At 42.4% G+C, this 23,707-nt stretch overlaps 2 protein-coding genes across 12 annotated transcripts in view; one reads left to right on the forward strand and one right to left on the reverse strand.

The window, feature by feature from the left end:
* The window catches only part of DNTT (DNA nucleotidylexotransferase), a 35,449-nt gene extending 34,688 nt beyond the window's left edge, over positions 1-761 (forward strand). For both annotated transcript variants that reach the window (XM_012000138.1, XM_012000147.1), the window contains exon 11: positions 336-761. In XM_012000138.1, the coding sequence (XP_011855528.1) occupies positions 336-422 (87 nt within the window). In that variant the 3' untranslated portion in view covers positions 423-761. The remainder of the gene's footprint in view (positions 1-335) is intronic.
* Positions 762-6,272: 5,511 nt separating this feature from the next.
* Positions 6,273-21,541, reverse strand: OPALIN (oligodendrocytic myelin paranodal and inner loop protein). Of its 10 annotated transcripts, none has more exons than XM_012000191.1 (7): positions 21,069-21,189; positions 17,391-17,426; positions 15,580-15,661; positions 13,512-13,544; positions 11,846-11,965; positions 10,400-10,456; positions 6,273-8,230 (listed from the first exon to the last, which is right to left on the reverse strand). In XM_012000191.1, the coding sequence occupies exons 3-7, from the start codon at positions 15,586-15,588 to the stop codon at positions 8,054-8,056; spliced, it is 396 nt and encodes a 131-aa protein (XP_011855581.1). In that variant the 5' UTR covers positions 15,589-15,661; positions 17,391-17,426; positions 21,069-21,189; the 3' UTR covers positions 6,273-8,053. The 10 variants fall into 10 exon arrangements, with proteins under 10 accessions (XP_011855581.1, XP_011855556.1, XP_011855589.1 ...); XM_012000166.1 differs by having other exon boundaries at positions 15,580-15,618; positions 21,069-21,174; XM_012000199.1 differs by lacking the exon at positions 21,069-21,189 and adding an exon at positions 19,153-19,295 and having other exon boundaries at positions 15,580-15,618.
* Between the last annotated feature and the right edge of the window lie 2,166 nt (positions 21,542-23,707).

The following is a 23,707-nucleotide window of genomic DNA, read 5'->3' on the forward strand; positions in this document are numbered from 1 at the left end:
TGGACTGGGGTATGGCTCAAGCTTCAATGTTTATCTTTTAAACTCCATCAGGTTGTTCTAATAAACAGCTGTGGTTCAGAACTACAGCCCATAGGAAAAAATATACAAATGGCTTTTGCTGAATATGTTAAAGCTGTTATGATTTTACCTTAATTCATTTAGTACCATATTTTGGAAAGTCATTTAAAATGACTTTTTATACTCAGAAGCAGGGCTCCTGTTTGGGCTATAATTCATTCTGACAAGGCAGTTTTATAAGTAACACTTTCACTGTGTCCACACCATGGTGCTTATGAAAAATATCTGAATGCACATATTTCTTGTTATGTTTTCAGAGGATATTCCTCAAAGCAGAAAGTGAAGAAGAAATTTTTGCGCATCTGGGATTGGATTATATTGAACCATGGGAAAGAAATGCCTAGGAAAATGTTGTCAACCTTTTTTCCCTTTTGTTTTCAAGTTAAATAAATTATGCTTCATATTAGTAAAAGATGCCATAGGAAAGTTCAGGGTTATTTAGGTCTTATTGAAATGCAGATCGCTACTAGAAATATATAGCTTTGGAAACACGGGAAGGCGCCACTGGTAATGGGTAAGGTTCTAATAGGCCATGTTTATGACTGTTGCGTAGAATTCATAATGCATTTTCAAGAGAAACGATGTTGTCATTGGTGGCTGATTCAGGGAAGCTCATCAAAGCCCACTTTGTTCACGGTGTAGCTGAAATACTGTCTATCTCTAATAAAAACAGAAGGAAACAAGATGATGGAATCTGTTTTTCTTCACTCAAATATTATAAACTATTTTAAAACACAAGTGTAACCAAGCGGAAGAATAAAGAGCTTACAGTTTCTCTTAAGGGGACAAACAGGCTTACTTAGAAGATGCAGAGATTCCAGAGGGGATTTGGGTCCCTTCTGGAGCTTGTGGAGGAGGGGTGCTGCCTCTGGACTGGCTCAGCTCGGCTCAGTGCCTGTGTACAGCTGGATCCCTAAGCATCCCAGCACAACACCATGTAAAGGATGTATTCTCCCTGCCATCATGCTGAAGGAAAGACAATGTCCTCAACCACCAAAGAAATATCTCCCTCTTTTTTCCATCTTGGAGCTTCTGTCTACACCTTATGGCTTAGTCCCTCTCAGGAAGTCAATCTCTCTTGGCTTCTTCATCTGAGGGTACCCAAGGGAAGGGAGGGAGCCCTGGCTGAGGGAAATTTTGGAATTCCCGGGCTCCAGACCTGTTCTTTCCTCCTCCCTCCTCCAGGAGGCATGGACCCTTTGCCTTGAAGGGAATTAACAGGCCATCTGTTCCAGCTGCTTCCGTGTCTTCAGCCTGCTAAAGAGCTGGGAGGCCTATGACGACCCTTCTCCCTTCCTTCCAGTCCCTCTGGGAAGAGAATGTTGGGAGATACAATACCTTTTGGCTATTGTGACTAATGCTGCTATGAACTTTGGCATACAAGTATCTGTTTGAGTCCCTGCTTTCAATCCTTTTGGTAGGGACCTAGTAATAAAATTGCTGGACTCAATGGTTATTCTATACCACGTTTAACTCTTTGTGGAACCACTGTACTGTTTTCTATAACAACTGCACCCTATTACATTCTTAACCAACAGTGCTCAAGCGTTCCAATTTCTCCACATCCTCAACACTTGTTATCTTCTGCATTGTCTGTTTTGTAATAGCTATCTTAATGGGTGTGAAGTGGCGGGTGAAAACTTTTGTCCATTCTGGAACCTAAAGACAGTCCAGGCTGAAACTAACACACTGAAAGGGCCTCAGGTTGTGTGTGTGTGTGTCACATCTTGAGTTGATGGCTAAAAATAACTGGGGACAACAAGAGGGTGAACAGCAGCCACCCCCACTGACCTCAAATCCCAAAATCCACAAAGTATTCTAGTCTTTTCTGCTGTCCAGTGTTTCTCAGTTATGATATTCAAGATTATTCTAGGTAGTAAGTAGATTAATATTTTCATACTGATATAATCGATAAATATTTATTGAGTGCTTACTATGTCAGTCATTTTTCTAGGCACAGGGCATAGAAAAGATAACAAAACTGTCAAAAATCTCTGCCTGTATGATTATAAGCATAAAGCTTATGTTCTAGAAAGGTGTTTGTATTCGAGAGGTGTTATGAAAATGGTTCCCTATTGATGGTAGTGATATAAAGCTTCCTTTTTGGAGTAGGCTTATTTAAATAAGAAAAGCGACTCGAGGTCAGGGAAATCACTTAGGAAATATTACCAGTGGAATGGGGGTGTGGCAAGAATGAAGAGAGAGGGACGCGGGTGGCTGACATTTGGGAAATGTGCAGGTGGCCTTGTCGCCTTCACTGAGCAACTCCCCAGCCCTGTTTTCTGGAGGTTCCCACCACACAATAACCCCAGGAGGTCCATGCCGGAGGAGTTCCCCCATCAGAGAACCTCACAGATTCTAAATGCTACTTTCCTTATTTGAAAAGGCCTGTTGGAGATTCCACAAATGCGCATGTCTTTGTTTTTCTTTTTTTTTTTTTTTTTCCTGTAGGCCAGAATTTTTTTCAGTTATTGTGGTGCCTAGTTACCAGAACTCAGCCTTCGCCAGTGCCTCCTACTTTGGGAGCAGAGCGCCCTCTGATGGCTGACAGAAGAACTCTTGGAGGCAAGCACAGTATGATATAGCAGATAAGGTAGGAAGTCGATTGTCTGTTAAAAACATTGCAACTATATGTAAGAAGCCATGGATCACCGATGCTCTATTTGTTCACTTTTTTCCCAGTCTTTAAAATCTGTATTTTATTTGGGGTAGTTTTTATTGCTGTATCTTCATGTTTACTCATCTTTTCTTCTGCAATGTCTAGTTTCATTAATCCTCTCCAGTATTTTATCTCACACATTATAGTTTTCATCTTTACTTCTGCAATGTCTAGTTTCATTAATCCTCTCCAGAATTTTATCTCACACATTATAGTTTTCATCTTTAGATTTATGAGTTAGGATTTAAAAACTATCTTCCATGCTTCTATTTAACATATTCAATTTTTCCTCTGGCTTATTAAATACATGGAATATAGGGTAACTGTTTCAATGTCCTTGTCTACTAATGATATCATTTGTGTCAATATTGAGTCAGTTTCTATTAACTGAGTATTCTCCTCATTATGGGTCACGTGTTCCTCCCTCTTTGCAAGCTTGGTAATTTTACATTGGATTCTAGACATTGTGAACATTGTGAATTTTTTCCTGGATATTTTTGTATTCCTGTTAATATTCTTAAACTTTGTTCCAGGATGTGGTTAATTTACTTGGAAACAGTTTAATGTGTCCTCATCTTGCTTTTGAGCTTTGTTAGGCAGCACTAACATAGTCTAATCCAGGGTTAATATTCTTCCCCACTACTGAAGCAATACTTTTCTCATTGTTCTACCTGATGCCTGGTGAATTATGATGTTTTCTACTCTGGCTGTTTGGGAACAGGCACTGTTTCTGGCCTCCCACTGAGAGGCCTGGTCCATTAGAGCTTAGAGTATTGTTCCCTCTAATCCCTTTGTGTGGTTCTTTCTCCAGCCTTGGGTAGTTTTCTCACATGCATATGCTGATCAATAGAATAATCAAAGGGTCTCCTCTGTTTCTGTGCACCTCTGTCTCCAGTACTCTACGCTGCAAATTCTATTCACCTTGGCCTCCATGAACTTCCAGCTCTGTCTCACTAACGGCGTGTGCAAAGGCCATGTGGTGCAAGGACCATGGTGTCAGAGAAAAGGCCCACATGGCAGGAGTGCCATGGCATAAAATGAGCAGAGACAAAGCTCTTGCAGCCAGAGGTTCCCACGTGTCTGAGTTGCAGAGAGAAAGCCTATGTTTGTGGACAGACCATGGCATCTGAAGGACAGAGAGGAGGCCTAAGTGGTTGGGGCAGAGAAACTAGAAGGGCTGGGACACAAGGCTAGGCTTTCCCCAGCTCTCAAAACAAAGACCCATATCCTTACCTTGGCTTTCATAAGTGGGTAATCCCTGGCCAGGTGAGTCAACAGTAATCACTGTTTGACTCTTCATGAAAAAATCAATCACATTTATGGTAGAATTTTATCAACATGGTTTGTTCTCGCTCACAATCAAATCTTTCAAATCATTTTAGCCTGGAAATGAAAGTCTATGATACATTGAGTCTCTGTCATTACAAATCAGATTTTAAGCCCCAGGGTACACTCAGGCTGTCCTCCAGAGGCCCCCATCCATTTTAGAAATAAGTTCTACAGCCTATTGGACAGACTCAGCCAACTTCCAAAATGTTCCCCAGTCTCACCTGTCCAGTTTTAGTATTTTTCACCCCTTAACTTGTTGGAGTTCAGGTAGCCTCTCCAGAGGATGGAGGAGAGAAGGTTTTTTTCTGAGTTTTACTTGGAGGTATAGCACTTTAATGTATGCCTGACATAACCAGACTTTTCAGTCATTTGGAATTCTCAGAGGATTGAAGTGTTATGCCCATTTCTCCTTCTCCTCTAACTGCAGGTAAAGGAAAAAGAAAGAGAGTATAGATTCTTATCTCATTTGAGCCTGAGAGAGCTAGTTTTATGTCTTCGAGCTTAGAGGCAAAGCACCTGTATAAAAGCTTTCCTGATATTATTTCCTTGGATGGAGATTCATATTCAATTGGGTGGAGAAACATTTCCACAAACGTTTAGCATTTTCGTTATGCCCCCAACATTGTCTTAGGACCTGGCAGGTTGTTTGACATTGGAAGGAAGCCAGTGCACATTTGTTAAATCAATTCATGCATTAAGCAATAATTCTCATCAAGATGGTGGGAGTGCAAAGATTATATGACTTCGCAATCTTTCAAAAATTAGTTATCACTTTTTTGTCTTCAATTAACATCGCAATGTTGCAGGGAGAAATGCCTTAAGCAAAACTAATCATTGTTATTTCTTGGCAAAATAAATAAGTAACTATCTCTCTCCACCAGCAGTCAGGAACTGAGAAGAATCATAGAGGGTATAGAAGGCTGTGCTGATGGGAGTGAGGAACAGGCAGGCAGAAGGAGTGCTTTGCAGGGTTTGGGGAAAATCAAAGCAGAATGTTTGGACTGGATGGATGTCACTTTAGAGACAGACCAATTCAAACACCAGATGATACAGGAGGAAATGAGACCCACACACATCGTGCAACCTGCCTAAGGTGACTCTCAACTTACCAGCAGCCCTGGGTTAGGGAAGCAGAGCTTCTGACTTTGGGTCTCATCATTTTGCTTACCACACAGGGCTGCCCTCCATGAAAGACTGAACGTCTTCTAGCCTGGCAGAGAAAGTGACAATATCGCGAACATCCCTGGGATAATCTTGGTTCCAAGGACAGGGCCAGTGTTCTCTAATATAGACAAAGAAAAGCCACAAACATTTTGTAGGTTCATAAGAATGACCATTTTACTTTTCACTTCATTCCAACATAAGTTCTTGGGTATCACAGCAGAAGTAAATGACAGAAATGCTGAACCTTTCTAGTTTAATAGAAACAATGTTTAAATAAAGATTCTAAGCCATGGATTATAAGTAGAATTAAAATAAGTGATCCAAAATACAAGTCATCCCTCACTTTTAGCTACATGGCTTAGTCACATGCATATTTCAATCCAGCTTCACAACCACTCCATGGGCTAGGGAGATGAGAACTGCTGTCTCCACTTCACAAGTACAGAACTGAGGCTCTGGATGATCAACAATCGGCCCAAGGGCTGACACATGTAAGTATCAAAGCCAAGGCCACGGCTGAGTTCTCAGTAAATCCAAGGTCCTTCATGACATGCAAGAGAAGTACAAGCACCAGGATGACGGGGCACGTCTCTTTAGAAATGGCTAAATCTGCTTGTTTAAGGTAATGAGATCCAGAAGACTTGGCACAAAACTGAGTTTCAGAAGGGGCTTTGAAGAGCAGGTGTTGACATGTGGCAGAGACTGGGTTTATAGAACATGTTCTTGGTTATTCAGGGAAGAGGGGCACGCTTCTGAGCAATCAGAAGCCTTGTGTGAGAAAGGAATATTTCCTGGTATATCTGTGTGGCTCACGGAGCTAGTGGATGAACTTAAGATGCCCTGGACCCAGGCCTTCCCACTAGGAGGAACCAGGCTGCCTGGAAGCCTACTCATGGGAGTGAAAGTGAAAGCCTGTCCCAAGCTGGCTGAATGGCAGGATGTTGCTCCTTGGCCCATTCCTGTGGTCCTGTCTCCACCCACTTGGGTCCTCTTGATTTTTCTTTCTGCCACACAGCTTTTCCCCATGATATCCAAGGACTTGGGTCTTTTCTCCATTCCCACAGAATAGATAGAGCCCTCATTTCTAATAATACCTTGAAGAAACTCTTGCCTTCCCCCAGCCATCTTTACTTTCAACACACACACACACACAGAGTCCATCACAGAACTGCCCTCCTTAAATACTCTCTGATTACAGACACAAGTAGGAGCAATGAATGATGTGTCTCCTAGCCCAGCTGGGTGGTGGGGTAGCTGACACATGCTAGAAGGAAGTCTGCCCAAAGTCACAGAGGAAATGAAATTTGTATTGAAGGCAAAAGAAGAGTACAGAAGGGAAAAAAAAAAAAAAAAGGCTGGGGAGGGATTGGAAAATGGGAAGAGGAGTTACTGGGATAAGAGAACGCTGGAGGGTGGCCTATCCTGGAGTAATCCACACAGAATAAGGCAACCTGGTTATAGTTTGCCCAATAGGCTCCATGAGCCAACACCACTTGAAGTGGCCTCTCCTTTTCCATTTGGCCTCCTTGGAGAGAGTCCTCAGCAAGCTGAAGCGGCAATGCTATGCATGGGCTTAAGGGCTCTTGTTTAATCTGAAGCCTTTAAAAAACAACATAAAAGAAACTGTAAGTTTAACAACTATCCCTAAAGCACAAAAGTTAAAGTTATTTGAGGAGCTGCCACCAGAGGTATCATGATGTCTTACTTTAAAAATTAAGCAAAATGTTTCATTGTAAAGACAAAGTGTTGTTTTAATATGAAACATGCATTTCCATCAACATTAACATCTTTAAGGTTAAATGTAACACCACCAGTCTCTGTATTTGGAATTTGGAACTTGTAAGAACCTGGCTTTTCCTGATTCATATGAGGACAAGATCACACCTAGATTGGAAGATTCACATACTACCAGCAACACCTAGAATCATCTTTAGATAACAATTTGGACCACAGGCCTTGCTGAAAGTTTGCCCTAAATGTTCCCTTGTGTGACCCTGTGACTATGGGGAACAAATGCTGGTGACTAGCTATTTTATCAGGCAAGCAGTATGGGAAGAGGTAGGAGGAAGGGGGCAGAGAGAGAGAACTAACATTTTGACTGGCAACTAAGTAGCAGACACTTCCCTTTATTTCTTATTTAATCTTTTTAATTATGACATGAGGCAAATATTTCCCCTCCTTTAAAAAAGCAAAAACTGAGGCTTGGAAATGTTAAACAACTTCTCCAAAGTCGTACAGCTGCTCAGTGGTAGGTGTGACTTAAGAATCCATATTCTTTCCACTGCTGTATGACCTGACTGAGCCATGTGCTTCCCTGTGGTCAGGGAATGTGTGGTTCCACATGATTTCTACCCTGAGATATTCAGAAACAATTAACTGCTTCCTCTCATACATCCTGCATAAGTTTCATTTATATCCCAACTTGCACCAGGCTGACCTTGGCAACACTTCCATGAAAGTCAGAGCTGATGGCTTTTTTGAGAAAAAGGATATGAAAAAAAAAGATGAGAAGGCAAGATACTCAGAAACCAAGCCCCTTTCCCAAAATGACAAAGAAAAGCAAATTCCCACTGGGAGCAGGAACAGGATCTAAGGACCCCATCTGGTGAGTCACATGTACTAACTAAAGCACAAGGTCTGAGAGTTGGAATTAACCATGTTGGGGATGTCCCCTAAAGAGACAAATCAGCCCCAAAGTGTTCCAGATCTGTAAATGAAATTTGGATTGATTAAGAAGCAGCTTGGCATCTCTCCTCTCCAAGTACAAACCCCTGGGTTTTCAACCCTGTTCCAGTGCCAGGTCTGCTCCTTGACTGAGCTGCATCATTCCAGGCTCAGTCTCGGCACAAGCCACCACAATCCCCTCCTTCTTTCCATTTCTATAGTAGGACGGTAAGGGTCATGCACAGGTTCCTCGCTTCCTGCTACAGTCTTCACATATATGTGGGCCTCTTGTGCTCCCATCGTATTCTTCTCACGTGTGGGTGATCTCCTAGGATTCTTAAGGAAACAAATAGGTTTTTTTTAAAAACGACTGCAGAGAATTTCTCCGTACAAGATGGACTAACAGCAACCACATTTACCCTCCCACCTGAAATAACCAAAATCAGACACAACATTTGAAGCAATAGTTTTCAAGACACTAGACAACAGGCAAGGAAGGACAATGGTCCTTGAGAGACAGAAAACAAATGAGGAGAGACCCACAATTGTCTGATCTTACTGCTTTGGGAGAGCTTTCAGGCCACTCAACTATCTTTTGTTTATTGTTAACAAAGTATCTCATTTTTTTGTCTTTTAATTTTTAATCTATTTGTGAATTTATATTTAAAGTGAGTTTTGTAAGCATCATATGGTTGGACCTTGTTTTTATAACCAATCTGAATATCTCTTCCTGTTAATTTGGGTATCTAGACTATTTACATTTAATGTGATCATTGATATGGTTAGGTTTAAATCTACCATCTTGCTATTTATTTTCTGTTTGTTCCACCTATCTGTTTGTTGTGTCTTTTTAACTCTTTTTCTACTTTATTTCATATAGATTTTAGAAGGACCTCATTAAGTTCCATGAAAAAAATTGATTGGGATTTGTATTGAAATTACATTTATTACATAGATTAACATTGTTTGATATTGTAATATTATTAACACTTTCTATCCAGGAGCATGGTATATAACCCCCATTATTTAGGTATTATTTAATAGTTTTTTTAACCAAAGTTTTATTATTTTCCATAAAGATATTACATATTTTTGTTAGATTTATTCCATAGCATTCTACATATTTTTATTACCAATTACCATCACAAAATGGTAATTTTTAAAATCGCTTTTTCTAATTGTTGTTGATGTTGAAAGTGTAAATTACTTTTGTATATTGATTTTTGTATCCAGTAAATTTGTTAAAATTTCTTGTTAATTCAAGTAATTTTTCTGTAGATTTAGCTTTTCTTTTCTTTCTTTCTTTTTTTTTTTTCAAGATGAAGTCTCACTCTTGTCCCCCAGGCTGGAGTACAATGGCGCGATCTCGGCTCACTGCAACCTCCGCCTCCCAGGTTCAAGCGATTCTCCTGCCTCAGCCCCTCCGAGTAGCTAAGATTACAGGCACCTGCCACCACACCTGGCTAATTTTTGTATTTTTAGTAGAGATGGGGTTTCACCATGTTGGCCAGGCTGGTCTAGAACTCCTGACCTCGGTGATCCACCCGCCTTGGCCTCCCAAAGTGCTGAGATTACAGGCGTGAGCCACTGCATGCAGCCAGATTTAGCTTTTCTATGTCGACAATCATATCATCTGCAAATAATCATAATTTTGTTTCTTCCTTTTCAGTGTTATATTTTCTAATTTTTTTTTTTTTTTTTTGGAGTCTCACTCTTTTCACCCAGGCTAGAGTGCAATGGTGCGATCTCAGCTCACGGCAACGTCCACCTCCTAGATTCAAGCGATTCTCTTCCCTCAGCCTCCTGAGTAGCTGGGATTACAGTCGCCCGCCACCACACCCAGCTAATTTTTTTGTATTTTTAGTAGACATGGGGGTTTCACCATATTGGCCAGGCTGGTCTCAAACTCCTGACCTCAGGTGATCCCCCCGCTTCAGTCTCCCAAAGTGCTGGGATTACAGGCATGAGCCACTGCACCAGGCTTATACTGTCTAATTTTTTAAAATCCTACTTCATTGACTAGGATCTAAAGTATAATATTGAATAGAAGTGGTGTTAGTGAACATCCTTGTTTTATTTCTGATCTAAAGAGAATGCTTTCTACATTTTACTGTTAGGTATGATGTTAGCTGTATTTTTTTTTTAAAGACATCTTCTTTCAAGTCAAGGAAGTTCCCATTCCATTTTTAGTTTGCTGAGAGTTCATATCACTGTTACATTTTTTTGAACTTTCTTCCCCTATTGAGATGGTCACGTGAGTTTTCTATTTTAGTTTGTCAGTAAAATAAATTATATTAAATTGATTTTCTAATATTAAAGGAAGCTTGAATTTCTGTTCAGCCAATAAAAATGCACTGAGAACCTCCTTTGTGCTTGAACTTCCTCTTGGTCGTCTCCTTTCCACATGTGCTCATACTGTGCTTCTTTTGTGCGTGAAAAGCTTTAAAACACTTAGCTTGTTTACTGTGTAAATGGTATATAGAGAGTATAACCAAGAGTTCTTACCTCAGATATCTTGGGATTGTCATCAATTTCTGAAATTTCACATGGTCTGTCACTTTCCTAAATTGGAAAAAAATAATAATAATAAAAGAAAGAAAGAAAAAGAAGTGAAGGGGCATAGCATTTGACCATAACTATGATTAAAATCAGTGGTTTTTAAATCTGAGTGTGCATTAGAACAAACAAAACAAACACAGAGGCATCTAATAACATCCCCACCTCAAACCAAACCAAACCCATACCCAAGCCAAGAAATATCATTGTGAGTTATCCAAAAATAATCCAGGGTGAGAGTAGAGATGAAACAATATTGGCCATGAGTTAATAATTGGTTTCATTATACTCTCCTCTCTATTTTAGTATAAGTTGGAAATTATAATTAAAAAGTTGTTTTTGTTTGTCCAAGATCAGTGCCACAGCTTTGTCATCCAGAAATTCTGATTTAATTGGCTTTGGTGATTGGAAATTTTGAGCTTCCTAAATAATTTTAAAGTGCACTAGAGGTTGAGAAACTATTACTTAAACAATACCACCACCAACCACAACACTTCTTAATGTGTTTAAAATTTACAGCTTGTCAACACATCTTTACACGTAAAGATGTTCATCATCCATTATCTCATTTCATCCTTAGAACTTTCCCTACCTCTTAAAATAGGGAGGGTAGTTTCTATGACTCCTGTTTTGGAGTTGAACTAACCAAGTTGTCCAGGATCATATAAATCATAAAGGGGCAGAGTCTGGTTTAGAACCTCAATTTTCCATCTCTTAATTAATGCTTACCCATACGATAACAACTGTGAATGCAAATAGAGAATGGAGTTAGAACCCAGAGTCCACGTGACGCAGTTCTGTCACAACCATGGAACCTTGTTGGATATGGGTCTAGGTGGCCTTTGAATTCTAAACACAGTCCCTAGAACAGTCTGGCATTGGGGGCATGGATTGGATGGGGAGGATATAGATTCCCTTGTGAATTATACATGTTCAGATGTGTGAAAAAGGCAAAGATAGATAGAGCCACGTACTTCTGGATACATTCCTACCATGGACACCTCAGCCCCTCTTCGTCTTCTATCTTTCCTAACATTATCTCCATCCTCTCTTTGTGAAGCTTGTGCACTTTTGTTTCTCAACTTTAGAAAGCACACCCACTGTACAGACATGTGTTTGCCATGGCAACAGACATCCCTCTCCACTGCTACTTTTTGTTACCCCAAATACTATCCTTGCCAGGAATTCCTCAACTGACCTGAAGAGTTGATGACAAATCAGCTCTGTTTAGTGCCTAATGTTATGTCTGCAGTGGAAATTATGGCCCAGAAACTTCCAGCATCCTGTCCTCAAGAAATAGACATGGGCCCTGAATTCTGACACCCTTAGTCCAAAAGCCAGTTCACTGAAATGCTGCCTGCCTACACATCTGGACCCAAAGAAGCTGGTAATCACCTCCATGGCCTCAATGCTGCTTCTTCTTCGGTGAATCAAAGTAAATAGTAAAGCCACCAGCAGGGCTGTGGCCACCAGGGAGGGGATGGCCGCCGCTAATCCAAGAGAGGGCCCGCAGTCCTGGCACAGAATGAAAAGCACAGGGTCAGGGGAAGCCCAGAGTCTTCAAGAATAAAGGAAAAATTCAATAGAATAAAAATAAAACAAAAAATCTGCATGGATCACAAACATCATCTACAAAATCAAAAGGTAATGAAATAATGTGCAAAAATGTTTGTAACACACATGAGAAATGACTTACTTTCATAGGACTTAATTTAAACAGTTTAAATCTATTGGAAAGGGTAATGATCAAATAGAAAAATGGGCAAACGATACGAACAGGTGTTCTTTAGAACAGAAATACAAATGTCTCCTCAACATAGGAAAAGCTGAGATACAAATCAGAACAACAATTAGATGCCATTTTCACCTGTTTGGCTAAAAATAAAAGCTTTTATTATATACCACACTTTTTTTTTTTTTTTTTTGAGATTGAGTCTCGCTCTGTCGCCCAGGCTGCAGTGCAATGGCATAGTCTCGGCTCACTGCAACCTCCACCTCCTGGATTCAAATGATTCTACTTCTTCAGTCTCCCAAGTAGCTGGGACTACAGGCACCGTGCCACCACACCCAGCTAATTTTTGTATTTTTAGTAGAGATGAGGTTTCACTATATTGGCCAGACTGGTCTCTAACTCCTGACCTCGTGATCTGCCCACCTTGGCCTCCCAAAGTGCTGGGATTACAGGCGTGAGCTACCGTGCCCAGCCATACCACACTATTTTAATATGAATTTTAAAAAATTTATTTGCACTTAATGTAAATGACGAGTTAATGGGTGCGGCACACCGACATGGCACATGTATACATATGTAACAAACCTGCAGGTTATCCACATCTACCCTAGAACTTAAAGTATAATAAAAAAATAAATAAAAGTGACCTTTAGCCTTTCAAAAAAAATTTATTTGCACTAAATGCATTAACCAATTAATTTTCAAATTCCTATTTTGCTTTGATTGGAGTGGAAATAGTCATGCTTTTAGTCACATAAGTTTTCAGATTTGCAGACTATCTGGAAATATTGAAGATCATCTGCAGAATCCCTATAAAAGTGCAACTCATTTAATAATGGATTCACCTTCACTTTTGGGGGAAATTGATTTTATTGAAGAATAATAAAAGTATATGAATCATAAATATATAAGTTGATGACTTTTCACATGAGGAATACACCCATAAGACCAACACCCAGATCAAGAAACAGAACATTAGCAGCATCTCAGGATCCCCCTCAAATCCCTTCCAGCCTCCTTGTGCGTGACCACTATTCTGAAATCTATTGCCATAGAGTAGTTTTGTCTGTTTTTCAGCATAAGATAGATGCAAATATAAGATATACACTCCTTGTGTCTGGCTTCTTTTGCTCAACACTTTGTGAAATCCATCTGTGATTTCGCATGTTCTCCCTCACTTTTGAGCTGAGCTGGTCAAGAATAATTGTTGAGCCAGATTCTGTGCTTAGTGACAGTTCACCTATCAAACTTTAAAGCTCAAAACAAATGCACAAGACGGATGGAGCATTATTATTATCCCCATTTTATAAATTTAAGTGTTATAGTTACCGTTTCTTTCCCACTTGTAACAGGAGAGGATGTCTGTATGGAAAAAGAACATACATTGTAAAAGAACAAAAAGTCTATAGAATACACATTATATAAGACAATCTGCCAAAGGTTAGGCCATAAAGCCTAAAGTTTATCCCTTTGCTAAACTTTCTGTTAACAACTACCAAACAGAACCTAATTTGATTGCTTCCCAGGTAAGAACTGGAATAAAATTTGGCTACCAGGAGAAAAGAATTAGGAAATTCAGGCAATGCCTTCATTATTCACCTTGCGGATGTGCCATGACACATTTTACAACTCAAAAGGGCTTCCTTGTGTCCCAGTCAGCACACTTGGCACACTTTGGGCCTACTTGTCCCCATTGCTAGAAGGGAAACACATATAAATACTGGTGGAAGCAAGGCTCTTTAAGGAAGCCTTGCTTGTTTTCAAGTAAGTATGTGACGAAGCAAATGGCAGAAGTTGTCCAACATCCATGCTCCTGGGGATAATTCCAGATGAAACAAATGCATTACATGCTTCTGGTTCACCTCTTAAGCAAGGTTATTGGATTTCACTCATCTATAAGATATTTCAGGCAAGAGTTTACCTTGATTAAGAAATCTAAAGGAACAAAGTTCTGCATGAGAAACTGTGTAAACCACACTGAGTGGTATGCTGTGGGATTAAGAGCACAGGTCCTGGGCTCACACTGCCTGCCATAGAACAGCCAATTCTCCATTCACAAGATAAGGGGCTGCCTGTCTCCATCTATACAATATCTATAGGGATAGTAGTAGCTGCCTCTAGGGTTATTAGGAGGATCGAATGAGGAGCAGAAGTATGAACTCTTGTTATCCCTTTATGCTTTGCAAAGCTCTGTCCAGATCTGTTATTTATTTAATACTCTCAGCAATCTCATCGAGTATATTGGAGTCCTGGGGCTTGGACTTTTGACAATTATTAACTCCATTTTACAAATAAAATGTAATAGATCTCAGAGAAGTTACGGGACTTGTCCAAGGTTTCACAGATAATCATAACTCTAAACTAAACTTGGGTGTTTGACTTCCAAGCCCAGACCTCTTTCCCAGAGAGCTCCCATCAAAAGAAAGTTTTGATGACCAGGCACTGACACTTGGTACTTAAATGGTTGTACTTTGACCTAATCACAATCTCCCCCACCCCCACATTACTTTAATCCTGCATTTCCCTAAGGTGTTCTGTTTCTAAGGGTAGTAGGAAGAATCAGCCACTGTTTCAGGTAAGGCTTCCTGTCTTCAGAGTACAGAAATATATTTAGGGTGGCTTTGACCAACAAAAAAAAAAAAAAAAAAGGAAGGTGTTAACTCTAAGAATATAGTAGTGTTCCATGGAGCCCAAGGGCAGGTGGGAAGCTGCTTTCTCCAGGGACTGGAGCTCGGAACGGGGAACTTGTGTGAACTGAAGGCACCCTCCTTTCTCCTTCACTCCGGAGCAGCATGGCCTCCTGCCTCTACTGTTCTCTGCTGTTTGCTTCTCTCTTTCTCTTCGGATGGATTTTTCTGCCCTCATAAACTTCTGCTAATTGTACCAGCTAATGCCATGGAGCACTTAGGATGTGCCAGGCTGTTCAAGAATTTTTCCCATGTTAACTTATTTATTCTATACAACTGCCAGTGAACACTAATGGGACTATGATGATCTCATTTTACAGACGAGAGGAGCGAGGCACAGAGAAGTGAAGCAACTTGTGTAAGGTCACACAGCGCTAGGTGACACCCCCCCCCCCCACAAGCAGTCTGGCTCTGGGATCCACGCTCTTAACCACTGTGCTACATGGCCTCCATGGCCTAATGCAGTGTCTGAGCCCCATTTTTCATACTTGACAGTTCAGTATAGACTGAACTGACAAATTGACTGAATTTGATATTTCAGTCCTCAGCAGGGAATGGCCAGCAGGGAGCCCTGTTCCAAACTCCCCACAGAGATCCAGGTGTCCACCTCTGTCCCACTTCCCAGGGCGCTGGCATTCCCAGGCTACCCAGCTGCACTGAAGTGGAAGGGTTATGCAGGAGAAACGTGACTTCCAGGCAGGATGACCTACCATCCCCATTGTCCAGAGAGCTGCCCAGGACTTTCGGTGCTAAAAACAGACAACACCAGGCAAAGCAAGATGGTTGGTTGCTCTGCACGGGATCAAAGGGGTGAAGAGACAGTTCTCAGAGAAATGAGCTGTTAACCACGAAAGTACTCCGAAGGGTGATGACTGGCCACATAAGGGCCCTCTTCCATCCTACTCACCCCCACTCCCCAAAAAATGGCTTCTTGCTTCTCTGCATTCTCTTGATGTAATGGGCCAAGATAACACAGAATCTGGAGTGTCTATGGACCTGCTGGGTTCCGACAGCCAGGGGAAAGTTCCAGCAGTGATGGAAGGGAAAGGTTTTAACAGGAAAAGGAGGAAGAATTAGGGAATTAGCCTGAAGCCAACAGGCAGAAGCTGAAGCAGGGAAGCAGAGCAAGTTGGGGAGGTTCAGAAGTGTCCCCTACCAAAGGCTAGAGCAGGTGCCAGTGTATTCAGTTCACAGAGGTCTGGGCAGACAGTAGTGGGCACCACAGGTCCAGCAATAAGTCACCAGGTTCTAACTTGATGCTACTCTCTAGAACTATGCCCCCATGTTTCAGTAAAATGAGCACTGGCTTAGGAGTCCTCTTACGGGTAAGAATCAGTTTATTCTCTTTGAATAATCGTACAGCTTATCAGAAAAATGTGGCACAGCCAAGCCCACTAAAAAACTGGGCCAGAAAAATGCCTTGCTCAACCATAGCAGCACTGCTGATCAGATAACAACCTTGGCTGTTAGTGTTATCTACATGCAATGTGCAAACAGAAGATGGAGGATCAGCTGTGGACCGAAACTCTACCATTGACAGTTGAAAACCTCAATTTTGACTTGCAACTAAATGCCATAATCAAGAGCCATAAAATGTTCATTCTTGTTGACCCAATCATTCCCGTTTTAGAATACATATAAGGAAATTATCTTAAATGCAGATGAGGATTCTCTATAATGCCATGTATCACAAAGTTATTCCTAATGATAGTTAATCAACTAAAAAAAAATTAACTTGAAAAAATATTATGCGATCATAATACGATCACATGATTATGTGATCAACCATATAACAGTTATGGTTATAATCACTAGTGGAGGACATTTAGATATAAAATTATATAGAGAGTAAGGAAACAATAGTACAAAGCAACAAAAGTCAAAATTTATGTAACGCCAAACAGGACAGGAAGGGGTTATACCAGTTTTCTGCTGATGAGAGTTTAGATGTTTTATTGTTGTTGTTGTTTTCCTATTTTCGTTTTCAAAATGTGTATTTATAAATTTTATAATGGAAATAAATTATCTCAGCACCTCTCAACTATTCCTGAGTGCGTTTTGAAAGTCTATGTAAATGGCTGGGCACAGTGGCTCACACCTATCATTCCAGGACTTTGGGAGGCGGAGGTGGGCAGATCACCTGAGGTCAGGAGTTCGAGACCAGCCTGGCCAACATGGCAAAACCCCGTCTCTACTAAAAAAGTGCAAAAATTAGCCAGGCATGGTGGTGTGCGCCCGTAATCCCAGCTACTCTGGAGGTTGAGGCAAGAGAATCGCTTGAACCCAAAAGGTGGAAGTTGCAGTGAGTCAAGATCATGCCACTGCACTCCAGCCAGGGTGACAGAGCAAGACCTTGTCTCCAAAAAAAAAAAAAGAAAGAAAAAAAAAGAAAGAAAGAAAAAAAAGAAAGTCTGTGTAACTTATCACTATGTGTGAGGTTTATGTGAGCTCTAGAGATCTACTGTAAATTCTGCACTGGTCTTCTCTGCGTTGCCTGGTGAATGGGGGCTGCTGTACTTACTGTGTTCGCCGGCAGGGTGAAGTTCAGTGAAAAACTCTGCAAGATAGAAGTAAATATTAAAGCTCCCAGGGATGGTCAGCAAGCTCCTGACTTCCTCAAACTCACTGACCCTGGTGGATTCCGAGAGGTCCTTGATTCTATAGACTCAGCCAGCCCCCATCATCATGCCCAATCTGGGCCCCAAAAGAAGGAAGGGGAGGAAAGAAGCCTGTCATGAATTCCTCCCTCAGCATCAAGTCAGTCTTGCCACCGCCCCCGACCAGGTCCTGAACCAGGATCAGATGAAGAGGCAGCCTGCAAGGCTATTGCCTGAGGGGTCCCATTCATAAGGGCCCCAAACACTTACTAGAAATTCAGCAAAATGCTAAAATTATGTTTATTCCCCTAGAACTCCTTTGAGAGAGAAAACTGGTGAATTTAGAAGTACTTTGTGTTTTCTCCTTGGAGTAGAAGGTAAGACCCCCAAAGGGCACGGTCTGACAAGAACACCTGATCCTTACCTGGGCAAAGCAAGGCTTCTGTTTTTGCTGCATCTGAGGCAGGGGTTCTAGGCTGCTGGAGCTGAAGTGGCCAGGAGGACAGGCGAGCAGCAAACCCTTCTCTTTCCTCCCCTCACTTAGTAGCTGGTCTCATCTCTCCAACAAATATGGAGTCTAAATTTAAAGATCGTGGGCTCAATGGAGCACCAAATAGCCTGCCCAGGGCCTCAGGTGGCTCCTTTCTTCTCCCTGTCCCCAGTCCCTGTTACTCCAGCTTTTCCAGGCTGCTCCTTACCAAGTCCTTTCCCTACCTAGATTGGAATGATGGGTAGATCTGTTGTGACTCAGCCGGTGAAACTATTTTCCCCTCTTTCCCTGGGTGGAAGTGGTCTTGTTCCCACTTTCTGGACTCTCAGCCCTTTGGTTCCAGTCATCCTGGATTAATGCCTCCTGGCTGGGCCTTCCTTCAGCCTTGGCCTCCCTGACCCCCAGAGATTTCCCTGGGCTTGGCCTATACCACAGCTCCCCATCTTCCCAGCATCCCAAGACCAGATTCTGTCATTCTAGAAACAATGCATTTACTAAGTTTTAAAATTAAATGTTATCCAACAAGAGGAATGTTGTGAAACATTAAAGAATCCAAAAGAATCATGTTTCACACCTGAATTACCTGAAAGATCATCTCTCTCAAAATCCTCATTTTCCAGCAGAGGAAACTGAAACCCAGGGACTCATCAAAAATCACTTCATGGACAAATGAGAATAGTTAGAGCCTATGTCTCAAAACCAGTCAATGGGCTCCGGTCTGTGTGACTCAACCCCAACCCGAAAGACAGTAACAGAGGAGCTCACCCCAACACAGGCAAACTGACAAAACACCTATTTCAGCTGACTTACTGATGGGTTGGAATTCAGATGGGTTAATGAACAAGAAAATCTTTTGTGAACCAGCAGTGTTTTAAGCACGTAGAATGTGTAAGTCCCCTTGGCTTTTGCCCCAAATATTATGTCCTTCAATCAAGGTGGCCCTGCTCAGCTAGCACGCCTCAGTGGTGACTCTGCTCACTTCTCTGCCTCTTGGCAATAGGACACCCACATTTTACAGAAAATAAACCAAGCCTCAAGAATTTGAACAGGTTTCCCAAGTGCAAACAACTACTTAGCCATCACCAGAACCTGAGTGTCCTGGTGATAACCTCTTTCCACCATTCTGCAGGGCTTCCAAGCAACTCCAATAGTCTCTGTGGATGAATCAGAGCACCCAGGCCAACAGCACTGTGCACCTGTGCTTCTGGGATGATGTTGGAGCACAGGGATGTCTGGGCCTCTTAGGTCAGGGGCCTCTTGCTCAAGGGACCTAACCACCTCTCTTCACACTAGCACCAAACCAACAGGTGCTGCAAGGACACTGGATGGTCGCTGCACTGAATGCAGCTGCCCAGAGCCTTATCTCATCAGTGGGCACCGAGGACTGATGTCAGCAGCCCTAAGACAAAGCTTCCTTTGGGAGGACAGCAGAAGAGGGCGTGCAGCAACAAGTGGGCCATGCATGCGTTGTTTATCAACACTTGGATGACGGAGATTTTGGCCAATTTTAGAAAGACACTCATATTTTGTAGAAACACAGTACAGTGCTCTCATGGAGAGAAAAACATCGCACAAATTGGGGTGGAGAAGAATCTGATGCAGTGCCCTTCAGAGGCACAGCTGAGTAGGGTGATGCAACCCTGGGCTTGGAGCCACCTGATCTAGATTCGAGTCCAGACTTAGCCACTTAGGAGCTGTGTAGTCTTGGATAAGTCACTCAAACTCTCTGGTCTCCATTTTCTCACAACAAATCTATTCTCCAAGGCTCAGTTTTCCCATTCTCAAAATGGGATGCTATTAACTTGCCTTGCTCACTTCACAAGGTAAGACCCAAGGGAATACCGTAACATTGTCTGTGGCAGCTCCTTTCTCCGAAACTGTAAAACGCTCTCTGTGTTTTAGGGATCACGTGGTAGCATATTCTTTATGGCCTGGCCAGCACAGAGCTAAGGATAGGAAAGTTCTTGTGGAATGGAATTGCAAGCATGAGTTAGCAATAATCAAAGTACTAAAATTTGATACAATGCAATTATTGCTTACTGCTAGTCTGAGCACTACGCAATATCTACACAATGATTCTGAAGGCATTTTGGGATTTCAGTGACTGAACGTCCTTCATTATAAGTTTGCAGTTTGTGAGAGAAAGGAGGAAGAGACAGGATAAAAACTTACTGCTATTGAAGGTATGCTGGGTATAAGACCCCGTACTCACAACCTCCCCATGAAGGCAGCACTGTTATTCCTACATTATACCTGTGGCAACTGAGACCAAGATAGGTTTTTGCTCACCAGCTTATAAGTGGTGGAGATCAAGTTAGATCACAGATCTTCCTAACTCCAAAGACTGAGTTCTACTCCTTTTAATAATCCTTTTTGTGAGGAAAAAAAAAAAAAAGATTCCACAAGAAAGTGAGATTATGCAATATTTTTCTTTTTGTGTCTGGCTTATTTCACTTAGCACAATGTCCTCCAGGTCCAAATAGGACAAACATGGCAAATGGCAGGGGCTCCTCCTATTCTAAAGCTAATATTCAATTGTATATATACATATAAACCAGAGTCCCTTTATCCATTCATCCACTGATGGACACCTAGGTTGTTTCCACAATTCTTTAGTAAATCACAGAACCCTCTTCTGTGTTCTCTTCTAACTTAGCAAACTTCATTTGACTGAGTCACAACCAAACATGTATCACAGGTAAACAAGAAAGATGGAAAATTTCTGATCAATGATGACCATCCATGTTGCTGACAATGGAACAAAAAGCCAGATTAAACAAGTAAGACAGGTAAAATCGCTGATCAGATCCATTGCTTCAACTAGAAAGTGAACATAAATGAAACATCTACTCTGCACTCTTTTATGTGGGGGTGGGGGTTTAAAAACAAACCTTAGTATCAAAATAAAAGACAGACAAGATCAGCAAATATTCAGTGAGAAGTTTAAAAAAGTATTAGTATTTTGCATATACGAAAATAATTTAAAATCAAGTCCGTTTGCTTCATTGTACATTTAATTGAATTAGGAGATGTGAGCTTTAGAAGCCTGGGAATTGTTCTTTATAGTAAGCAATGAAGGTTTGATTGAGAAGAGATGCCAGTTCTCACTCACCATTTCTGATAGTCTCCCAAGAACCTTCTTCGTACACTGCCTTTGGCAAGCTCCTTTCTCGCTGGCGTTATTGGCTTGTGTCTTTCATTTGTAGAAACAGTTAGCTGACAAAGCTGCAGAGGCAGGCTGAGAGGTGGCTCCAAGAGAACCCTAGTCAAGCCATTTATGGTCAGGGGAGTAGCCAAGCCCTCAGTCCATCCCTCAGGAAAGATGGGCTGCTGCTCCATGGCCACCGTGTATGGCCTGGTTCACCCACCCTCTTTGCCTTGACTTTTTGTCCTTCTTACTTTTCAGGCTGCTTTCTTGGCTATACCTCCATCTCAGCAAAGAAGCCACAGCTGGCCTGAGAGCTTGGGGCCTTCTACAGCCTGCAGCTCTTTGGAAACAATGGGTTACACAAGGCTGAGGCTGGCCACTCCATCCCCAGCTAACAGAAGCCCACATTAACCATGTTACTGCTCATGATGGAGTCAATGTGTTACATGGACAACAGCATGGACGTTCAGGATGTCTGGAGGAGGGGTGGGGGCCCATTCTGTTTCAGGAGTAGCACTGCTGGGGGCTCCAGCCGCCTCAAGGTGCTGCACTCACTGGACAATGAGCTGCCTGGTGTGAGTTTGGCCTCACCCCCTCTCTGTTTTTGCATTTTGGGTGGGAAGCTCTCTAGACCTGGAGGAAGCCATTGGGCTGCTTTGTAACTTACAATTTCCCTGTTAGGGATTTGCCTCTTTAAAATGGTGAATGAGTTGCCAATAAAACCACAGAATTAAACCAATGATTTGGCCATTGAAATGAAAACCACTGTGAAAGGAGCAGACAGGAATGTAAGGAGAGAGCGACTCAAGTGAGAGAGGAGGCCATTGCTTTAGATGACTCTGGGAGATGACACTGAAGCTGTGCATGAAAGGTGAGAAGAGGGCAGACATGTGAAGGGTTGAGGGAGGAGAGTCCCAGGCAGAAACCACAGCAAATGCTAAGCCCTGCAAGCTCGGTGCACTCGCAGAACCCGAAGGAGTGAGTTTTAGCCCTTTTGATGCAGCATGGGAGGGCATGGCAAGATTTTCACCCTTAGGGCCTTTCCCAACGGTTTTTCAGTGGGAGAGATGCATGATGTAATTGCTGGTGACCGAGATTGCTGGGCTTCTCTGTGGAGCGAAGATTACAGGGGAAGAGAGTGGAAGCAGGTGGCTGGCTAGTGGAGTTCAGGTGAGTGATGAAGGTGGCTGCTGTAGGAAGAGAGTAGTGAATGAGTGTGTGACTTACTGCGGAGGTGGAGCCACTGGCATTTGATGATGAAAAAACTATGGGGCAGGGGAAGGGAGAGGTGAGGGAAAGAGAAGAATAAAGCCAATTCCTGGGTTTGGGGCTTGACTAACAAAAATGGAGACACTATTGGCTTAGGCAGGTAATACTGGAGAAACAGATTACCCTTACACCTGAGTAGCCTAGGGGCTGTCCAAGTGGAGGTGCCAAGCAGGCAATTGGATAAAGGGGGTCTGGGGCTGAAGGCATCCGTTTGGAAGTGGCCGGTCTGTGGATGGTTTTAAAGCCACAGGTGTGCATGAGCAGGTAGACAGGGCAGAGGACCAGGATACCCGCCAGGGGTTCACAGATATTTAGCAGCCTGGAAGATGGGGCGTCGCCAGCAAGGAGAGTTGAGTGAGGCAGGAAAATCAGAGAAGTTTGGGGGTCACAGGAAAGAAATTTGATTCAAGAAGGGGAATGGATGTTGGTTAATTATATCAACTGCTGCTGAGAGGTAGCCTCTGAAAAGGCCAGAAGAGCCTTCTGATTCCCAGTATGAGGGTTGCTGGTGGCCTTGACAAGAGCAGTTTAGTGGCACAGTGGAGACCAGATTGCCTTTAATCCGGTGGTTTTTCCATCCTGGTTGCATACCTGAATCACCTAGGAGGCAGTAGGGGGGCTGGTTATAAAAACTCTTGATGCCTAGAACCTGCCCTCAGAGACTCTGACTTAATTGATCAGAGTGAGGCAGGGGCATCCCCAGGGGACGCTAATGAGCAGTCAGGGGTGACAGCTGCTGTTCTAATCAGTTCTTAGACTGTGGTAATCAGCCACCTGCAACATGGCCGACACTGACGCTATCCTCAACAAGACCAGTGCCGCCTCTGCCTCGTGGGCTTCCAGTTTCCAGACTCCACAGTGAGAGCCTAAACTGAACCTACTGGTGACAACATGGTCTGGAGAGATCTATGTTTGGAGCCACAGCTGCCCTACTGGAAGCTGCATGGTCTTAGGCAAGTGAAATAACTTCTTCCAGTCTGAGTCTTTTAATCTGCAAAGCAGGGATGATACAATTTACAGCAATTAGACTACTTAAATCAGCACAGCTTGTACAAATGATGCTTTTAATTTTCCTTGACTGGCATAGAATCATCCTGGACCACAGAACTCCAGTTCATGGCCCCAGCACTCTCTGGCAAGGCTGTTTGTGGATGGGGAGGGCCAGTGAGGTCCTTTTTGGCACTTTTGTTTGCTATGCATCCACTGATACATAACTCTCCCTTCTGACACATTATCTCTTTAGAGGAATTGTTGACATCTTCAGGCAAGTGGTGCCCCTGCCTAAGTGTCCATCAGTCATGATCGCCTGGTCACAAGCAACAAAACCAGACTCT

Source organism: Mandrillus leucophaeus, unplaced genomic scaffold (assembly GCF_000951045.1).
Source record: "Mandrillus leucophaeus isolate KB7577 unplaced genomic scaffold, Mleu.le_1.0 Scaffold117, whole genome shotgun sequence".
Lineage (NCBI taxonomy): Eukaryota > Metazoa > Chordata > Mammalia > Primates > Cercopithecidae > Mandrillus > Mandrillus leucophaeus.